We start from the raw sequence: 20,183 nt of genomic DNA on the forward strand, positions 1-20,183 counted from the left end.
CCCCTGCCTTGTGTGATGTTGTGTCTTCAGACTGTATGAACCTCTTCCCAGGCTGAGGTTAAAGCCTCAACATCCTCGTTTGTCCACTTACTCAGTTTGTTTCAAGGCTGTCCCTTTCTCTCTCAGGGTGTGTTGCATCTGTGATGATCTACTACTAAAGGGGGATTCTTACTGGGAGAGTGTTGTTGAGAGCTCCCTGTGACTACATGAAGCCAACCAGTTCCTCCTATATCCATCTTGTGTTCTTCCTGCCCCCCTGCCCTGTGCTGCCCAGCTCATCCTGTCTGTCTGTCTGTCTGTCTGTCTCTGCTTGCTTTCTGGATGGTCAAGTGTTTCCAGCTTTTTGGCCATCCCTTCTTGGCCCAGGGCTGCTGGGCTGCCCCTAGGGTGTCAAAAAGCAGATCTCTTCTGTTCATCCTTTTCAGCAGGCCCCTGGTGAACCACCATCTACTCCCATTGGCTTCAGGGGGGCCTGCCAGCAGCAGCCTGTGTTTCTGGCACTGAAAAAGAGCTGGGACCATCTGTTTCTGCTCTCTGCAGTCCCTGCAGATCTATTTGTGAGTTGACAGAGCAGCCTCCTGACAGGATCTTGTAAAGAAAGGGGACAGCTCCTTTCCTTGGGTCGGGTAGCAGTACTCACTGTTACCCTGATGGATTTGCTTGTGCTGCAGCTTAGACAGAAAAGGCAAAAATGGTGCCTTATTGCCTTGTGTTTGCACAGAGTGCATGGGGTCTCTTGTTTGTTCTTTTTGGGTTAGCATTCATGTCACAGAAGAGAGTGAGCCAGAGAGAGCCTTTCCTCCTCTCTGCTGGTGGGGAGCTTTTTCTCCTTTTGGTGTCCATTCACAACAGGGATGATGGGGAAGTGGTTAAAAGGTGGCTTCTAGGGGTGAACTCAGGAGGAGTTAAGGAACCAACTCTGCTTTTGTTATTTATGATATTTGCTTACACTTCTGCCCTTACAGACCTCCTGGTGTGAAGGCTGGCCCACCCCATGTGATCTATGTCGGTGTTTTGCTAGTCTTACCAGCCTTGTTTTTCCTAGCAAGTGACCTAAATTTCTCCTTTTCTGTGGTGTAAGCTTATTACCAATTATCCCATTCACCATGGCAACAGAGAACAGATTATTCCTTTCCTCTGTACAACAGCTTTTTATGTATTTGAAAACTTCCTCTCTCCCCTTCACATCCTTCACCAGTTAAGATTAAGTGACTCTATTTCCTTCAGCCTTTGGGGTAGGTTGTTTTCTAGCCTTTGCTTTCCTCTGTCCACTTTTCAATTGCTGTGTGTTTCCTCAGAAGGGCAGTGCCCAGATAGGGCTGCAGTTATTCCAGCTGAAGTTTTATCAGCATGGGTGGACTATGAGATTTCTGTTGTTATCTGTCAGGCTGTACTCCAGCACGTATATCCCACTGTTGTGTTTGCAATGGCCTGATAATAACTCCTGCTTTTCCCCCAGTCCTTGTCAGCACTACTGTGGCTTATCGCTCTGCTTGCCAAGTGCTCTCCAGCTTCATGGCAGGAAATTGGGCAGCACTTGCTGATCTGTTCTCTTGCTTCCTTCAGTTAGGCTGAGCCCTGTCCCCCAGCCACTTCTGGCCATGGGTAGGAGGGCAGCCTGGCCTGGTGGGAGAGGTTAGCATCCTTCCCTCCACCCATGGACACAGAGAGGGCATCACTCAGGGAAAAATCACTTTTAATGTTGATATCCCCATTGCATTGAGCCTCTACAAAAACTACTCACTGGTCTGTACCACGCCGAAGTCTTGGTGTGAGCCTTCCTCACACCAGCAGGCGTGTGTGGGGAGCAAGATGGTCCAATGCAGCATGGAGAGGCCCCTCCCCAGGGAGGGGGCTGCACTCGGGGGTGAGCGGGGCTCCTTGCCCTGTGCCTAGCAGGGCTTCGGGAGTGCTGGGCTGTGTCGATGGTCAGCGTGAGCGAGGCGCTGCAAGCAGGTGTGTCGCCAGGCACGGCACAAACGTGCGCCGGGGCCTGAGCTGCGTGGGGCACCCCCCAAATAGCACATTCTCCTCGTGGTGGAGACCACATCTGTGCAGCACCCAGCACTGCTGGGCTCTGGGCCTCGCTGGGATGGGGATGGTAAATGATGTTAAAGGGCAGTTCTGGGTTGGGCTGCCCCTCCCTGCACTGCCTGCAGGGATGCCGTGACAGACACTTTTTCACCTTTCCTTTTTCCACCTCTTCCTTGATACCAGATGCCATCAGGGAGCAGCTGGGCAAGGGCTCTCGGACTCCAGCTAGCTGGTCCAGGCTGCCTGGGTGGTTCAGCCCTGCCAGGGGTACATCCTTTCTCGCCTGGAGATGGGGCTCTGCACAAGTCCTGCAGGGAGGGGCGGCACGAGCGGGTGGACAGGCAGCGAGCGAGTGCAGACCTCCTGCTGCTGGACATGAGCCTCACGGCAGGAGACCCCCATGCTGCAGACCTGGAAGACACAAGCACAGCCTGGTGCAGGTGGCCAGAACTTGTCCTCCCTGACCTGCTGCTGCTCCAGCCTGCAGCACCTTTCCTAGCCACTCTCAGGGGTATACTGGTGCAGACACAGGTTTCTAGTGAAAACATGAGCCACAGTCTCACTCCAATCTCTGACATCCAGTCTGCTGTTAAGAGCAGACCCTGCTCCATATCCCTTGACCCTGCTCCAGCCCCCAGCAACACACACACCTGCACGGGCTCCAAACCACACCATTTGGCTTTGTTGCCTGCAACTTGATTTTACACTATTTAAAATGATAAAATGAGTGACCTCCCACTTGCTGGGGAAGGAGTGTTACACCAAGAGGCAGGTTCCTACCTCCAGTCTGCATGGGCCTCCAGCACTGTGCTCTGGCCACGCTGCTGCTCAGGTGATTAATGGGGCGAGATTGGAGCTTTCCTCTGGTGACTTCTCACCTTCCAATGATGTCCGCCGCTTGCGCCCACCTGCAGCAGCAAGGGCACTCAGGTCAGGGGTGCATAGGCTTGGGCCAGGACCTAGTGGCTGGCTCTTCCTGAGCTAGCCGTAGGTGCAGTTTTGCCGGCTGCTGAGATACTGACAGGGAAATAGGTTGCCCCCTGTTCCATGCCAGCCCCATACAGGGTGTCCCCACGACAGAGCTGGGGAGCAGCTGACACAGGCAGTGGGGTGCCGAGGCAGAGCTCTCCCCTGGGTGTGCCTTCCCCGGGTCAGTCACTCACTGAGGGATCTCAGCAGCCTCTTGCCCAGTGCCTCCTCAGAGCTGCTCGGTGATGAGTTGGTCCTGGCCTCTCTACCCGGGGACTCTGCTTCCAGGACGGTCCCGCAGCACTCACTGTCTGCAAAAGCCCAGCGTGGCTGCAGCGCCTCAGGGCACCATGGCCTCGCCACCCCCGGGGTCAGGCGTGTGTGCCCCCCGGCCAGACTCACTCTGCCGCTTGCTGTTCTCCTCGTTGTCAGCCAGCTCCTCCTGGATGAAGGGGATGCCCTCCATGCGCAGGAACACTGACTCGCTGGGACTGCGCAGCCCCTCGGGGCGGCTGCCTGCAGGGACACAGGGCAGGCGTGACAGCAGGGCAGGGAGGTGCCGTGCCCTGGGGCAGGATGTGGCAGGATGCCAGCCATGGCAGCAGGTCCCACTGCCAGGGACCCCGGGAGACACGAGCGCATGGCAATGAGGAATTACGTGCCTGCACGCTGGCAGCTGTGTGCAAGTGCAGGCATCCACAGGTGTGTGTGTGCAAATGCCCACGAACCCCACTCCATGTGCAACTGCATCCCAGAGCTGGTGTGTGCATCATGCCGGAGGGTCCCAGCACGGACCCCCCAGGGGACATGCAGTGTTGGCCTGTGGCAGGGAAAGAATGCTGCTGCGTGACTCACACATGATGCTGTTCCTCTCATTCAGGAGGGTGGCGGGGTCCTCCTTGGGTGTCTGTGGGGTTCCCCGAGCAGTCGAGGCCTTGGTTGAATCCCTGTCGAAGGCCTCCATGTCAGGGGACTGGGGTGAGCTGTCCATGCGGCTGGCCACCAGCGCGTTGTGGTACTGCTGCCGGGTCACCTGGGCACACAGACGTGCACCCAGCTCAGTGGGCACCAAGCCCCACCGGGACCTCTCGGAGACTTGGTGGCTCCAACCAAACCTCCAGACAGCAGGAGTAAGTGCAGGACTCCCCAGCACCCACTGGGCACCCACCAGGCTCCTGGGGCACAGTAGGGCAAGAGGGCACCCGGACAGGGGTGGCCAGGGTGGGACAGTCCCTGCCAGCCCTGCCCATACCTTGACAAACTGCACGTCACAGAGGATGTGCACGGAGTAGTCGGGCGTGTAGATGTTGTTGCTGCTGCTGTGGAGCTGCGTGCTGCTGCCTCCATAGTCCTCCCGGTTGGGGGACTCGGAGCGGTTGAGGCCACTGCAGCGCGACGGTGACCTGTTCACTGCAGGAGGGGACAGCAGAGAGGCAAACACTCACTCTTGCTCGAGGTGTTGCTTGTGTTTCCAGTGCCAGTGTAGGGCCAAGGTGGACCAGTCACCTCCAGCGGCATTCCCCAGGACATGGGGCTGGCAGAGGCCCTGAGGGGGACCTGCAGCTGGTCCTCCTCAGTGCACGCTGGTGTGGAGACTGTGCCATGTCAGCCCCACACAAACCGAAGGGACCAGGCAGGACTCTGACGTGGTGCCAGCAGCAGGGGCTAGGGCTGCTGCCTGCCTGTCACTGACAGCTCTCCTGTTAATGCTGGCCTTTGCACTGCATTTGGCACAGCTCTCCTGGTTGCAGCCGGCAGCCTGTGAGTATTTGTGCAATGTGTCTCAAGGGCATGCTCCTGTTCACCCCGACTATGACAGATCAGGAGGAGAGGCTGCCATGGCAAGCTGGCCTGTCACTCACGTTGACTGATGGCCTCTGACACACAGCATGATGGATTTTGTCTAGTCAGTGATTTATTAGGGAACAAAGGCAGCTTGTTCCTTGCACGGGTGACATCTGCTGACTGCTCTGCTGCTAAAATGCCCTTTTATTACCCGGATCACGAGAAAGCAAGGGGGGCAGGGCACCAGGCATGCAGTGCTGCAGGTCACTGTCACCAAAAGCAGCAAGTCAAAACCCCAAGTGCTAAGTGCAGGAAATTACAGGAAGTGCACATCAAAGCAAGCCCAAGCTGTCCATGGCTCCCCCTTGTCCCCATCCCATTCTTCCTGGGATTTGCATCATACTGGGGAGGCTGTGGCAGGACTGCTGTCCCCAGTCTGCCACCAATGCTCCAACCAGTGAGGGGCTGCCCAGGGGTGCCGTGGGGTACTGCCCAGCATGCAGGGTTGAGGGGGCTTGAGGCAATGGGGACAGGGTGCTGGAAAGAGCCTGCCACATGCAGAGGTCCCTGGCCAAAGCCACACCCTGTTACCTGGAGAGCCAGCCAGGGAGTCCCCTCTGCTGAAGGCGAAAGTACGGGACACTGAGACAGGCACTGCAGAGAGAGGGAGGGAGAAGGAGGGAGGGGACCCGGGGGAAAGGTGAGGGATGGAGGTGAGGGTGGGGTCCAGACCAAAAGGAAGAATGAGAAAAAGAATCATGTGCCAGCAGTCCTGGGCTGAGCTCCCATTGCTGTCTCCAGCATCCCTTCTCACCCCTTCAACACCCTCCTGCTTCTGCTCTGGGGAGGTGCTCGCCAGTCCTGGGCCACCAGCAGGAACACAGACTTGAAAGCTGTAAATCAGCAGGTTGCTCTGTGATGAGGTAAGGGGAGGTGAGGCTGGCAGGGAGGACCTGCTCCTGCCAGGCCTGTCTGCAGAGCCACACAACTTCCTAGGGCCCTGGCATGGGTAGAAAGCACCTTTTCTCCCATGGGTTAAGTGCTGGCAGTTTGCTCTAGCTCTTTACCAGCCATTGCCAGAAGAGGGGACTTGGTGGTCAGCTAATGCCACCTGGGAAATGGGTGGAAGCTAAATCACTGCACTTGGCATCTGGGATGCTTCTGGGTGTGCAGGCACATAGCAAAGAAGGAATGTGCTCTGCAAAAGCCACTGCCCCAGCCCCACAGCTGCAGGCAGGGGCTGGCAGAAGCTCTTCAAGGTGATGCAAAGCAAAAGGATTCATGTCAGGCTGCCTGCAGTTCCTTGCAAGGTCCTAGGTCTCAACAGCCTTAGGGTGATGCTGAGAAGAGCTATGCACTGGGGGCTGATCCCTGCAGGAACTGCAAGAAGCCAGGACTCTGCATCTGGGGCTGCCTGACCCATCGCCACAGAGAAGGTAAATCATAGACACTCACTTTCCGTGTTTTATTGCCATGGGTTACAGCAGCAGTGACAATTTCTAGGGCAGGCCATTCCCCCTCCAGGTGATTGCTGCCCTCCACAGCATTCCTGGGCCATGCCACAGGGGATGGGGGAGCACGGAGAGACCAACACACAAGGGTGAGTGATGTACTCCTTAACACTTCCCAGTCTCTGCTTTCACCACTGCCATTGCCCACCTCGACAGTTCTGGGAGATGCAAGCCTGCTGGCTGCCAGCCCCCTCCTCCAGCCATTGCCATGATTCCCCCAGCTGCCAGCCCTCCTGCCCAAGGTGTCCTGCCCTACCTCCAGCCACTCTGTCCTCAGCACAGCTGCAACACTCTAGGAACTATCTGCTGCCTATGTGATTAACATTTTAAAATTGATTCAAACATAAAACCCCCAGGAAATTTGCCCTGCAGTCCCCTTTTCTAATCTCCCTGCTGCTCCGCCAGGAATTCCTGTTCCATGTCCTCCCCTGAATCAAAACCTTCTGCAAATAAAAAAGACAACAGCATGAAGCACTGCCCAGAATGACCTTGTCCAGAAGGGAGCAAAGGACAATTTGGTAACCACTAGCATTGACTCCGCACTCCCGCTGCCTGACCCTCCCACAGCATTTGTCACCGCACAGCACCAATGCCAAGGATCAGCTGGTGATAAAACAGTTGCATAACAACAGTTAATTAATAACAAACTGTTAAATGCTCTAGGTTAATGTCTGAATTCTCAGCTGTGATACTCTACTCACACTCATTTCTTCTGGGCTTTCCTTCAAGGAGGAAAGAGGACACCAGCCTGACAAGGGAGATGCCCTGTCACCTCTGCCTCCTAGCCTGCTCCCTTGCTGGCCAGGGCTGGGACACTGCACGTGTCCCACTGCAGGCAGGAATGGCTGCGTGGCAGAAAACACCTCATGACAGCGTCATGCGTGAGCACTGGGAGCAAAGGAGCCCTGAGCAGCAGTGTCCCGGCAGGAGGCACTGCAGACATGCATGGCTGTTCTGACACAGCTCCCACCGTGGCTTCTGCCCTGCCTGGCCCAAGGACCGTGGGCAGCACTCACTGCCTGAGCCCGGCGAGGCCCTGAGGACTGTCACCTAGGATACAGGACATTGGGCCACCCAGCGACACCTGGCAGAAATGGGCCACGTCACTGATTCCCTCTGTCCAAACCGAGTGCACTGTGGACACACGGAGGAACAGGAATGCGCACTGAGGGGTTAATCCATCAGTCCATGAGCCAGCCTTTGGCACAGAGGCAGAGCAAGCAGCAGATGAACCCTAGAGCTGCAGAAAGACTGGGACCCACCGGGGTGAGTCACCTGCCCCAAGAGACTCTCCCTGTTCTCTTGATGACATTCCTCTTTACACCTCTCTGAAGATTGAATTTAGTAGGTCCCTGTTTTGATTAGGCAGGTAGAGCATCTCGGCTCACCATCAGCACTGCAGATCTGACTGCAGCATCTGGGGTTTGGATGAGGGATGTGACAGACTGGGATTGGGCAGCACCTCCACCTGCTCCTGAGCCACCAGGGACTAAACATCTGCAGGGGTTATAGCAAAGAAGGGGGTACCTGCCAGTCTCCCCTAATCAGAGCTCCCTCTTAACTCCTGCAAGCAGGGGATCTGCTTCTTAACCCATCAGGTCTGCAGGCAGGGAATACATTGGCACTGGAGTATCTACTTGGCTAATTTCCACCCCTACGTGCAAACAGCTCACAGGTAAATCAGCCCATCTCTGCAATTCCCGAGCAGCCCAATGCAGGGCCCGTGTTCAGGTTGTGCCCTGAGCCTCAGGAAGGCAAATGGGTCTAGAGGTGTTATGCTGAGACCTAGAATGAACATAACACCCACCTGTGGGCACTGCCCCCTGCAGTGCCAGCCGTGCTGGGACCTACTGGCAGAGACCTGGAACATGGTGGAAATTTCAAAAGGATATCAAAGGGACCTCCAAGGGACCTCCAAGTCACTCTGTGGGGCCTTTGCTGCATCAGCCCCTCAGCATGCTGTTTCTCTGTCTACCTCTTTAAAGGGTGACCTCAGCACAGAGTCTGAGCAGTTTTGCATGGGGAGAAAAGCCATCACTCCTCCAGCCAGCTGGTGCTGCAGAGAGGTTTTAGGGCCTCAGCCTGTCCCAAAATACTTACATAGGAAGGAGGATCCTGCCAGGCTTCCCATTTTTCGCACATCGTTTTCTGAAACAACAGTTGGAGGTGTGGGAATAGCAGAGGAAGGGCTCTGGCTTGCCCCATGCCCTGAAGCAGGGCCACCCCATCCTATGGCCAGCCCCTCCTCCTGGCACCAGCTGGCGTAGCCTCCATGGATGCTGCTGAAGAAAAGGCAGGGCCAGAGGGAGCCCATAGAAGCCTCACCTGAGGAGACAACAGCCATGATGGCAGGGACACCATAGTAGGTGAATGCCCCATTCTCAAACCGCAGTCCTTCCTTGCCGACCTCCACCTGCACTTTCCCCTGGAAGGAGGAGGAAAACCCTCTCAGACAGGCACCCCAAGCTCCTGACCCACCCAGGGCTGCAGGGTCCTCTGCCATCCCATACAAGAGGATGGGCATCTTTGCTGACAGAAGCAGCCCAGAACAAGGTGGCAAGCAGAAAACAGGGCCACCCCCTGCCACCCTCTGCTTGCTGCTGCCCCAGGTACCTGCAGGATGAGGACAAAGTAGTCGACGGGGCGGTTGCGCTGGTAGAGGTAATGCTCCGCTGCCTTCTTGTTCTTTCGGTCATACTTGAGCTCCTGGATGACATTGGGGTGTTTCAAGAGCCGCAGCAGGATCTTCTCAGAGAGGTAGGGGGACTTGAAAGGCTCCACTTCTAGAGGGGAGGCAATACACAAATGCCATGCTCAGCAGGTCCGGGGCTGCCAGGAACCTCTCATCCTCTGAGCTGCACGGCCCCACACCTGCAGCCTAAGCACCCGCTGCCCAGAGGGGAGCTGAATGCAGACCCACACTGGTAGGGCAGTGGGATGTCCAGGTTGTAGGTGGAAGTTGCTCAGTGGAGGGGAGCCTGAGCCAGGAATGGCTTAGGGATGCCCTGGGGGGCTGGTGCTGCAGGGATTGCACAAGGGCAGGTGTACCTGTTGCCATGAACCGATGGGTAGCCAGGAGGAGCTGCGGAGAGATCTTCACCTTCATCTCACTCTCTGAGAGCCTGAAGATGGAGAAATCCTGGGGCTTGCGTCCCCGGTGGGGAACCCGCTCCTTCTTCCGATTGTCAGCTGCAGGCAGAGCAGAGCGGTCACTCACCTGCACCAGCCACAAAGCTGCTGCAGCTGCAGGGCCCCATGGCACATGCACACGTAGGGACAGGCATGTCTTGCTGCACCCTATGGCAGGGCTGCTGTGGAGGAGCAGATGGAGCAGTGGGGCACATAAACCATGCTGTGCATCCACCTTGGGAGCAGCTCCCTGGGCAGGGAGCAGGATCGTGAAACACACTTATTCCTCAGGAACAAGTCCTGGGTTGTCCTGGCTGCATCCATCACCCAGAGTTGCAAATGAGCTTGGGAACCACCCCAAGACATTTCATGCCCAACACAGATGTTCCTAGGTCAGGCCCTGCCCAGGCACCAGCTGCTTCTCTACTTCTCTATCTTGAGCATTCAAGACTCCCTGACACCTGACCAGCATCTCCCCACCATTCTTGTCTTTCCCATCATGACAGCAAATTACTCTGGGGAAGGACCACAATTTACTCTGGCCTGTTTCCTACCCACATGTCTGTCTGTCTGTGCAGGCTCCCACCCTGGCTCCTGCAACCGCAGTAGCTGCTCTGGGACACTAACTGTACAGATCCGTCTCATCCAGGATCTCGGACTTGATGATCTCCTCAATGACATCTTCCAGGGTGACAATGCCCATCACCTCGTAGAATGGGTCTCCTTCCCCTTCATTGTTCACCCGCTGCACGATGGCCAGGTGGGACTTTCCTGCAGGGGAAAAGCAGAGTGGCAGTGAGACACCGATCCCGGTGATCCTGAGAGGGGTCCCCAGTGTGGTGGGCAGGGTTTGGTGTGAGGCAGACACTGTCATCCAAAGCCACCCCAAGTGTGCTAACCCAAGGAGAAGGGCTGGACACACAGCCCAGCCTAACAGGGCAGCTGCTGTCCAGAGGGATTTGTAGATGTAGGCTCTTTTTTGGGGCCACCTTCTTTCTTTACCCAGGCTGTGAGTCACTCTGTTCAGCTCTTTGACAGCCTCCTGTGCAGGAATGAAGTGTACATTATACCAGCTCCTCCTTACCCTCAGCTTCATTGGCATGAGACAACTCTTAACAGAGCAATAAGACAATGTTCTCCAACACAGAAATGTGCATGTGTCCTTGGCTCTACTGATTTCCCTTATCCCCCTGGTGTTTTCTTATTCTGTGGCTAATTATCTCTCCTATTAAATTGCCATGAACAGCTCCCCCTCATCTTTCTATCCATCACTGTCTAGACCAATCCTAAGATTTTTCTTAAAATATGGGCAAAACCTCCATCTTCTTGAAACAGCAGCTGGTTTTTATGCAGAAACATGTATGTTTGTTTGCAGCTTTCAGTCCAGGTCCTGCAGAACTCTTGGGTGAACCATCTGGATGCAGACACTGAACACTTTTCAAGCCATCAGCTTGCACCTGAAATTCTTCTCCAAGCCCTGCCCTTGACAGCATCTTCTCTATGTTACCTTAAACAAGCAGAGTGGGACCAGGACCTTCATCTACAATGACAGTGACTCCTGCTTGGAAGTTCCAGTGTTCTTGGATCACAGTTTCAGCTTCCCTCACTTGTCCCTTGTAAGCTGGCAGCTCTGCTGACACATTCTCAAGTTTCTTGGTTTTGGCATACTTGAAACATTTCTATTTGTTTTTGCATGTCCAGCTCTCTGTAAGCTGTTTTGACTTTTTCAGCGTCTCCCTTCCTTTACTGGCTGCTCTGGTTTACACTCCTGGTCAGCATCTTGACCAGAACCCAATTTCCAAGCCACAAACAACTTCGGGGTTTCTAGCTCCAATGTATTCTTGGACCTGCCAATGAACAGCACTGGGTTTCTTACTGCCCATGTGGCTCCTACGCTGCTCAGCAGCGCACACAGATTCTGAACCTCTAGTTTTACTTAAAAACACCCTCATTGGCACCACAGCCAAAAACCTCTCCTCCCTCTGTTTGCTCTGCATCCCGGCGATCTCCTGTTGCAATGCCTGCACTAAACCAAAAGTCCTGCAACGACCTCTGGAAAGCTGTAAACACCTTATTTTTGCCATGGGCTCAGAGCTGAGCTCCTTGAGCAGCAATGGTCACCCAAAACGGGGGCAGGTTCCCTCTGCTATGCAGCTGCCTCTGCCTCCGCTTCTCCCCTAAACCCGTCCCAGCAAGCTCTCCCGCTGCTCCCGACAAAGGATGTGAACAGTATTCATGCACAAAGGTGTGACAGGATGGGCTCCTGCCTGGTGTGCAGCTCCTTCCTTACCCGCAGCGCCTCCCGGCTCGTCCCTGCAGAGGTGCAGGGACGAGCACAGCCCGAGCATCGTGGCAGTCCCACAGACACCTCTTGCTGGGGATCATGTGACCTTCAAATAACCCTGCCCTGGATCTGAGACGAGCAGACGACATTTCTCAGCTGAAGATCAGCACTATACATTTCTCACAGCAAATCTTGGGCATTTTCCACAGTATAAATTCCCTCCTCCTCATACCAAGCTTTTATTGCAAGATTTCAGAGAGCAGCTCACTGCCTCCCACGGCTACAGATTTAGAAATGAGAACATAACATTGCAGCAAGTAGCACTGAGATGCACTTTAAAAAACCAAATCAATAGCCTTGGGGCACTGAAAATTCAGCACGTCCTTTGGACTGGGCTATTTCACTCCTTTCGTACATAGGTTTGCACATCTTATCTGTTCAGTGGGTAATAAAGCAACACAGCACTTAAAAAGAAAAAAGAGGAGCTGGCTGCAAGACAGCAGCAACAGCTACGTTTCATCTTAGCAAAGTCCAGCTTTTGAAAAGGTCTCCTTTGCCAAACTCTGCTCCCAAACACTGGGGCCATCTGGTCTCCTACAAGTCCTTGGGTGAACGAGGAGAGGGAAAAAGTTATTTCTTTTGGCCGAGAGCTTGCTGTTAATGACATTTACATGCAACCCAAAACCACCAAGCCCTTACCAAAAGCTTAGGTGCTACTTAAAGGCAGTCAGAGAGTGATGTAGGCAATTCTTTTTTTGGCCAAACACCTACATCGACACTGCAATTTACACTAGAAATGTGATTCCAGCTCCATGTTCATGTAGCTGCAAATGAGATTATTTAGAAATAACCCAGCACTGTTAGCCTGGAAGGAGAGCCATGGTTTCACTGCACTGGGGGCAGAGTCAGTAGGACTGTTAGAGCACTCAAGAGTTCTTTATTTTCACAGAAAATAAACACTTGTATTCACACTCCAAACCCCCAGGTTCATGATTCCAGGCTAACACCCACATCAGAAATGGAGCAGGTACCCAACAATGGAAAATTGTTGCAGTTCTGTGTGGTTGCTCCTGCCCATACTGAGAGAGCTGATCCCAGCCCATGCCTGGCCAGCTGGTATCCATGTCACAAAAAGCCCTGAATGCCAGCCAGTCCTGGTCCTTTCAAGCGACTGCTGCTCTCAGCTGGTCCCCTCTGGGAAAGGGCTGACTTGCTCCGATTTTCCACCGGAGGGACATGAGACCATTTGCAAAGTTGTGCCCCACCCCCCTGACCTGACTGGGTTCTGTAGCTCCTCCCATCAGCTTTTTTAAGCGACCCCATGAATTTTGGTGGAGGGTTTGTGGGTGCCCTGGCTGTAGGGTCATGGCTTGTTCACTCCTGGGCAATGCTGCCAAGCTCAGCTATATCCCTCTGCCCAGCCCTGGGAGCTGCTACACTTGAACAGGAGGAAAAGCAGTGGCCTTTAGAGCATGTACAAGGGCAGAACCTGGGCAATGAGATGGAAGCAATGTCTAAGGGAGGGTGGCACAGGGACAGATCTGGGGATGCCATAGGGGTCACATTTGCCTCTGCAGCCACTATCCGGCAGGTCAACCTCAGTGGGAGCACAACAGAGGGAGATGCATCATTTAAACAAACTCCCAAACTTGATCTAAAACAGCTTTAAGATCTGTAAAACTGATTGCAAAACCCGTCCTATTGTAACCACTGCTTGCTAGCTCAAATGAGATGAATTATAAGGGTGAGCTGCTTCCCCACTAGCAAGCTGTCACATATGAACTTTACAGGGCTATCGCTGATGCAGGAAAGCACAGTGAAAGACTTGAGAATCAAAGCCTTGGTTTGGCAAATGCAAGAACAAATGGGCAATTAACTTTCCTTGTGCGAGCAGCTCCACAGGCCTCCGCAGGACTGCTCTCGCACAGGAAGTCTATAGGTGATTAAGTGTCTGCTCAGCATGGGATACAACTGCACTAAATTCTTTATGAGCTACATGAAATCTGCTCTTTTCAAACAACAGCTTCAGTGGAAAGTTAATGCCTCAAAATGCTAAATTACAGAGCTAATATAAACAGCTGAGAGCTTCCAGATGGAGCAAGCATCTGAACAGATATCCAAAGCTTTTATGCCCATTTTTAGGACCCTTGTTTTTCATAGGCACCTAAATGAGCTTGGGCTCATAGATCCACCTCAAATCACCTTCCCCAATGAGAGAACAGGGTCTGAACACAGGGAAATGCCTTGGCTTCTGGGAAAGAAAGTGCTGTTGGGTTCAAATTTAGCCCAGACTAATTCTTCATCATTTTTTTTATGTAGGTACCCTGCCACAGGAATGTTAAAGATGCTTTAGCCTTGTCTCTCGTTCCACGGGATGAACATCCTGAGCATGAAATTCATTTTCATGAATTTTATGGTAAGATCTGAAGCTGTTATTAGGAGATCAAAGGTACAGGCACAAACCGTGAACCATTTACAGCTACAAAATGGAAGGCAAAAAAAAAAAAAAAGCAATTTTTAAATAAGGTTGATTTGTGAAACAACCATGATGTAACTGAAATCTATTTTCTGTGTGCTTTTCTTCAGAGCTCTCCACAGGGGCTGGCAGCATCTCTGTGCCCTCTTGCTGGCCTGCATCGGGAGAAAGTAGGGACCCTGATTTGAACAACTTGAACTGAAAATGTGTGTGAGTGTGCTCTTGTGTTACCACGACTCTGCAGCCAAGGTGAAACCACACATTGTATCTAGAGGAGATGCACATCTACACCTAAGCAGGGGGGAAATAACCAAGAGGGCTGCAGGGTCACCCAGCTCTACAGGAATAAGAGCTACGTGAAGGAAAAACTGTAAATCCTAACCTAACCCAGACCTTTCTCAGAGACAGAAACTTCACCTGCTTACATCTGTCTGTAGCCTTTCTCATACTCTCCTTTTGTGCTTTTCCTAATCCTAAGGAAGACTGTAAAAAGATGGAATATCTGAAATAGCTGATCTATTTCCATTGACGAAGCAGATCAGGAGAGTAAGGAGATGATTAGAGGGGACATGGAACCTCATCTTCCATCTGCTGTGCAACAGGGTTCTGACCTCCTGGGTACCCATCAGCTCAGTATGAAGGTGCCTTTGACAGCTGCAAAGAGGGAAATGTGCAGCAGGGTGCCCTCTCCCCCGAGGACTTGGCTCCCCTCTTGCTTTGCTGAATGCCTGCCCAGAGCAGGCCTGATCCTGGGACTTTTGGGGTGGGATAGAGTAGCCCAGGGTTTACACAGTAACATTATCACAGTTTAGCAGGAAAAGCACAGTATGTTTCAGGCAGAATTGCAGCATGAGACACTGAGACCATTTTTTTGTCTATCAGCAACTCACTTGCTCTCAGCCTGGCAACCACATTCCAGGGGAAGTGTAGGTAGTACTTCCTGGGCAAAACTGGCTCCTTAACCCATACAACTGCCTTGGGAGGTCATTGCTTCAGCTCATCAAGATGCCCAGCAGAGTGACTATAACGCTTGCAGAAATCTCTTGAAGGCTGAGTTAAATTTGAAGCAACACTGTGTGCTTGCAATGCCTGCGGGCTCAGAAAGATGGTACAAAAAGCATCTGAAATGGTATTAACCTCAATTCCTGGCAAATGTAAGCACCTTCTCCAATTTGCAGAAGTCTAATAGAGATGGTGGAGCATTTTGAAATGTAAAGACAGACCCTAGGGCAGAGCTGTCCTCTGCAGGACAGGCTGTTTTCCCTGCTAAGCCTGAAAGTTTGAGGTTTGGAGAATTTATTTTTAGTAACTCTTAAAAGATGCCAAGCCACAGAAGTCTAATTTGAGTTGCAGCTCAGCCTCTGCCCTGCTGCAGGAAAATGAACATTAAGAACAAATTTCTACTGTTCCTCTGACAGAGGAAAGTTACTTGCTGAAAGGTGCCACTGCTGTGTAGAGGCTCCTCCAGGAAATCAGTCAACAAAGCCCATAAACAACTTGAGAAAGGGACAAGACTGACTTCCCAGTGGCGCTACAAAACAAGGAGGTGGACCTCACAGAAGAGGTTCCCATGAGGAGTTATATCACTGGACTGGAGCTGCAACATGCATTGCTTGGTAATCTTCAAGAAAGGAGCAGAAACAGATTGTATCACCCACAACATTTCACACTGAATAAATGCACAAACCTTTCCTCATAGCTCCACACTCCCTAGGTGAAGTTTATCCTGCAGGAAGCTCATCTGCCTCCCTACATTGCTTTAGCTTGCTAAATATGGTGCAGTTATTTTTTTGGTGTATTAGGTATTTTCTCCTGGGAGCCCAGAATAAAGCCAGGTACTCCAAGGTGTACCAATACAAATTGCCAAGAAATTGTCTCCCAATTTTTTCACTCCTTCAGTATTTTCATCTTCTTTCACCAGACTACAGGTGGCAAAATTACTGTACTGGTATGTATTTTCTCATTTCTAGTGAAGGGAGGACACATTTTGCCATGTTGCTGCACAACAAAGTATGCCTTCTATAAAAGACCCCATCTAGTTTCCCTGAAAAGATGGCAAATTGGGTGTCCAGCCCTCATTATTTCTGAGTTCTTTTTGCTGAGAAGGTGAACTCAAAACCATATTGCAGCACAAGTATTTGCTTCCTTCAGCTGAACCTGTCTCAGCTGCTCTAATGTTGTTTCTCTAAACGGTTTTTGCAGCTGCCCTCCTCATTCGGGCTGTGGGTTGAAGTCTAAACTGTTCTCTTGCAGGCCCCTCTGCTGCTGTTTGGAGTCTTAACTGGGTTTTTCCCAGTTCCAGTCGGGACCCCCAATTTAACCACCTCTCTGCAGGACTTACTGCTGAAAGACAAATCAAACAATGGCTGTGGCAGCAGGGTTGTGAAAAGGCAGAGGTGAAGAGTTTGACCAGTTCTACTGTGATGGAGCAGGGGCCAGGTTTTATTAACCAGAGGCTCACAGCTGCTCTTGGGCATTGTAACCACACTGGGCCAGTGGCTCCCTTGGTGCTACTGGGTGTGTGCTACTATTTCATACAATTTAAATGTTCAATTGAATGGAAAGCTGATGCCACAGGTCTGTGGAAGGTAATCCCTTCTACACAAGGTCCTGCTGGGGGAGAGGCAGTTTGTGACACATCTGTGAATTAAAATCAAGGTAAACACCAATGCATTTTAATGGAACTGCACTCAAACGAGGTTAGTGTGAGCATACCTAGAAGCAAATGAAGGAAAGCTTCCCCTCACACCCTACTATAAAAGACCAAAGAGGAAAAAAAGCTGATTATCTTCATAGCTGGGACAGAACAGCAAGAGAAAAGAAATGCCTCAGGTAAACAAGGACAATAGTATGATAGCAGTGAGTAGGAGGAAACAGAAAATGAAAGTGCTGTCGGAGGTGTGAGCAAGAGTCCCAAAGTGCTGTATTTAATAATCCCTTGACATTTTCAGTAAGAAAGAACAAATGTTTGTGTACTGTGGCAAGGAGCTCTGGCAGTGAAATTGTGTTACTTATACATTATGCAAAAAAATGACATTATGGGTATAGCGTATGTGGCAGAACATTAATCATTAGTGAAACAGATCAGAAGCATATATTGTTATCTGGGAAAGAAGGATATAAAATGTTGTAGGTATTTTGTAAAAATATTACAATAACAAAAAGAAAGGGTACAGTACAAAAACTGTTTGAGTTAATCATGGGAAAAGGAAAGAAAAGCTGGCTTTTCTAAAGGCTTGTGAGGGACATAAGGACCTGGAGGTGGTTATGAATGGCCATCCTTACCAGAGACTTTAATTTCCTAAAAAGAGACTGGGCCTTATCAGTGGGAGCATTTGCTGTCCTGCAGGCACCTTGGAGGTGTGAAGTGATGAATGCCTTCATTAAACACTCGCTGAGCCAGCAAGCAATCAGCCTACTTTCTAATTAGTGGAGGTGTCTCAGAAGACCTGGCCATGGAAAGAAACCTCGATTGGATCAAACAAGATACTTCACCGTAATTCAAATGGACACAGAAAAGGAGACAGTGATAAAGATTCTTAATTACAAACGGGAAATCTTTATTTTAGAAATTAAATAGTCAAGTGAACAGGGCTGACGCAACAGTGGATGGGGCTGAAGGCAGCTGGGAGCTAACATCTGTCGCAGTGTGGGAGCCAGCACAGGAACCTGTATTTGGAACTGGGAAAAGAGAGTTTAGGAGGGCTCAGGGCTGGGCTGAGGGGTGACTATTTGCAAACTCAGGGGTGACCACGTGCCTACAAATAGGGGAAAGATGAATCAGAAGAAAACATCAACCCTTGGGAAGAAGAACATTTGGGGGAAGAGCTGGAGTTGCTAAACACCATGCTGAGTTAGATACTAAGACCAAAAGCAAGGCTTTTCAGCCTTGTAGTTCAGAAAAGACAAGGAGAAGTGAGGTGGGAACAGAAAAAGGGTTTAGGGAGAGCTCTAAACAGGGACTGTAGCAAAACACCCCAGAAGGCCACAGTGGCAGACAGATATAAAGGAGGAAGAACCTGAAGTGATATGCCAAGAGTTTAATGGAGCAAAGTTAAAAGAAGGATGGATAATTTTCATCTCAGATGAAGACCAGCATATGAAAGTGCAGGGCAGGCAGCAAGGCTTGTTACCATACCCGTGAGCTCAGGGAGCAGCACACACAGAACAGCTCTGTTTAAGGAGGGCAGAGAGGACAGCAAGAAAAGGGCAGGGAACTAAGCAACCACAAGTCCATTTTTATATGTTCTATTCATCCATAGGGTACCAGGCTGTAGAACAAATTTGGAAGGGGAAGTGTATCAAAGTAAATCAGATAAATTGCAGGGGAGCCTGACCAAGGGAGAGAATGCCAAAATCATCTGACATCTCTAGGCAAGAGAGAGGTAGAAGAGACTTCAGGTGAACTTCAGTGCTGTTGCAGGAAAACACAGCTAGGAAGGAGATGCAAAGCACACAAGGAATTAGGAAGACGGGAGACAACTGGCATGGGGGGAAGGATGCAGGCATGGACTACTGCAGCTCACCAAGGTTGAACCCAGAGAACAACCTCAATGCTTTTGCTAACGGTCTTGTATAAAACCCGGGAATTTTCTGATTTTCACCATTGGGAGTCTCTAGTCCTGCTGAGGGGCAGAGAGGGCAGGTGGTGCCACACAGAACTCCTCTGCCTGAGATCCTGAGTGGTAGTGGGGACACAGCTGAACATCTCTGGAGAAGATGCTGACCTGCATGGATCTGATGAGCACATTCCTGGTGCACTGAGAAATGTCCTATCTTCTCCTCCTCCCACCTCTAAAAACGAGCATGGAGATGACTCACAGAGAGGCTTTCTCTGTTACTAGAGTGGACCAGGTTGGCCTTTCCCACATGATCAGCTCTGCCTGCGGCAGAGCGGCGCCAGGCAGCCCAGGAGCCAAGCGCTGCCCTCCCGCATTACATAATGCAGTGTGTCACTGCTGCAGCCATTTCTTAGACTCACTCACCACAGTATGAAGTAGTGAGTAACACGCGGCAAAACACAATTCCCAGTGGGAGGGAAAAACACATGCTGTGCGTATTCTCAAGGTATGGTTAATGAAATACAGCTCTCAGCATCTCTGGGGCTGCTGGCAGCTGCTGCATTATGAATGCTGTCACAGCTGCAAAAAAAGTACCGCTCTTTCTAAGGGCTTAATCTTTTCTTCTTCCTTTAAACCACTTGCATAGAAACACTTTACAGACCTCCTTCTGACTGCTAAGCTGAAAATGTGAAAGCTGAGTAATGAGATGCGATTTCCTGTCATAAACTCCTTTGCACAGAACAGAGCAGCAAATGCTGTCTGGGCAACACTGCAAGGCAGGTACCATGCCCATGCTGCCAGGCCACTGCAGACACATCAGCCCCTGGGGGACAGCCTCACCTGCCAAGCCAGCAACCTGTGAGGCCAAAGGCTCTTACAGTCTTCATAACATCACAGGTACATCAAGGGCACTGCTGGCCCTCAATTCACCCGGGGGTGTTCCACCAGGTGACACCAGGGTCATCGACACACCAGCACATGCAGGGACCAATTCCCCCCAGCATCCCTGGTACCTGCCACAGCCTGGCGGGAGGCCATGCGGGGCTGCTGACCTGGAAATCATTGGGGGTGCAGAGGGGTGCAGGGGAAGCCCGCGGGGGGTGGCGCGGCCCGGCGGCCTCACCCTTCTTGAACTCCTCAAGCAGCGTGTCGAGGCGCGTGTCGTTGAAGACGCAGTGGAGCGGGCGACGGTAGAAGCGGGTGACAGTCTGCAGGGGAGTACAGTCATCAGGGTCGACAAAGGCCAGGTCTTTGACAAAGAGTAGGTCGACAATGTTGTCGCGCCGGTCACCCTCATAGACCGGGATGCGGGTGTAGCCAGAGCGGAGGATCTCAGAGACGGTGGCGAAGTCCAGTACGGCATCGGCCCGGAGCATGAAGCAGTCGGCCAGCGGTGTCAGCACATCCTCCACCACCTTGGTGCGTAGCTCCAG

The 20,183-nt window shown here is 51.9% G+C and overlaps 1 protein-coding gene and 1 long non-coding RNA gene across 2 annotated transcripts in view; one reads left to right on the forward strand and one right to left on the reverse strand.

The window, feature by feature from the left end:
* Positions 1-1,679: 1,679 nt before the first annotated feature.
* The window catches only part of CNNM1 (cyclin and CBS domain divalent metal cation transport mediator 1), a 30,479-nt gene continuing 11,975 nt past the window's right edge, over positions 1,680-20,183 (reverse strand). The window contains exons 2-14 of the mRNA XM_017725868.1: positions 19,874-20,177; positions 10,056-10,199; positions 9,348-9,488; positions 8,913-9,082; positions 8,625-8,724; positions 8,400-8,447; positions 5,380-5,442; positions 4,256-4,413; positions 3,859-4,036; positions 3,406-3,519; positions 3,198-3,314; positions 2,815-2,942; positions 1,680-2,445 (exon numbers count right to left, since the gene is read on the reverse strand). Coding sequence (XP_017581357.1) covers positions 2,863-2,942; positions 3,198-3,314; positions 3,406-3,519; positions 3,859-4,036; positions 4,256-4,413; positions 5,380-5,442; positions 8,400-8,447; positions 8,625-8,724; positions 8,913-9,082; positions 9,348-9,488; positions 10,056-10,199; positions 19,874-20,177 — 1,617 coding nt within the window. The 3' untranslated portion in view covers positions 1,680-2,445; positions 2,815-2,862. The remainder of the gene's footprint in view (positions 2,446-2,814; positions 2,943-3,197; positions 3,315-3,405; positions 3,520-3,858; positions 4,037-4,255; positions 4,414-5,379; positions 5,443-8,399; positions 8,448-8,624; positions 8,725-8,912; positions 9,083-9,347; positions 9,489-10,055; positions 10,200-19,873; positions 20,178-20,183) is intronic.
* Positions 12,755-15,721, forward strand: LOC108444679. Its single transcript, XR_001859309.1, has 2 exons — positions 12,755-14,128; positions 14,299-15,721. It is a non-coding gene; the product is annotated as an uncharacterized LOC108444679 (long non-coding RNA).

The sequence above is a fragment of the Corvus brachyrhynchos genome, unplaced genomic scaffold (genome assembly GCF_000691975.1).
Source record: "Corvus brachyrhynchos isolate BGI_N302 unplaced genomic scaffold, ASM69197v1 scaffold61, whole genome shotgun sequence".
In the NCBI taxonomy this organism is placed as follows: Eukaryota; Metazoa; Chordata; class Aves; order Passeriformes; family Corvidae; genus Corvus; species Corvus brachyrhynchos.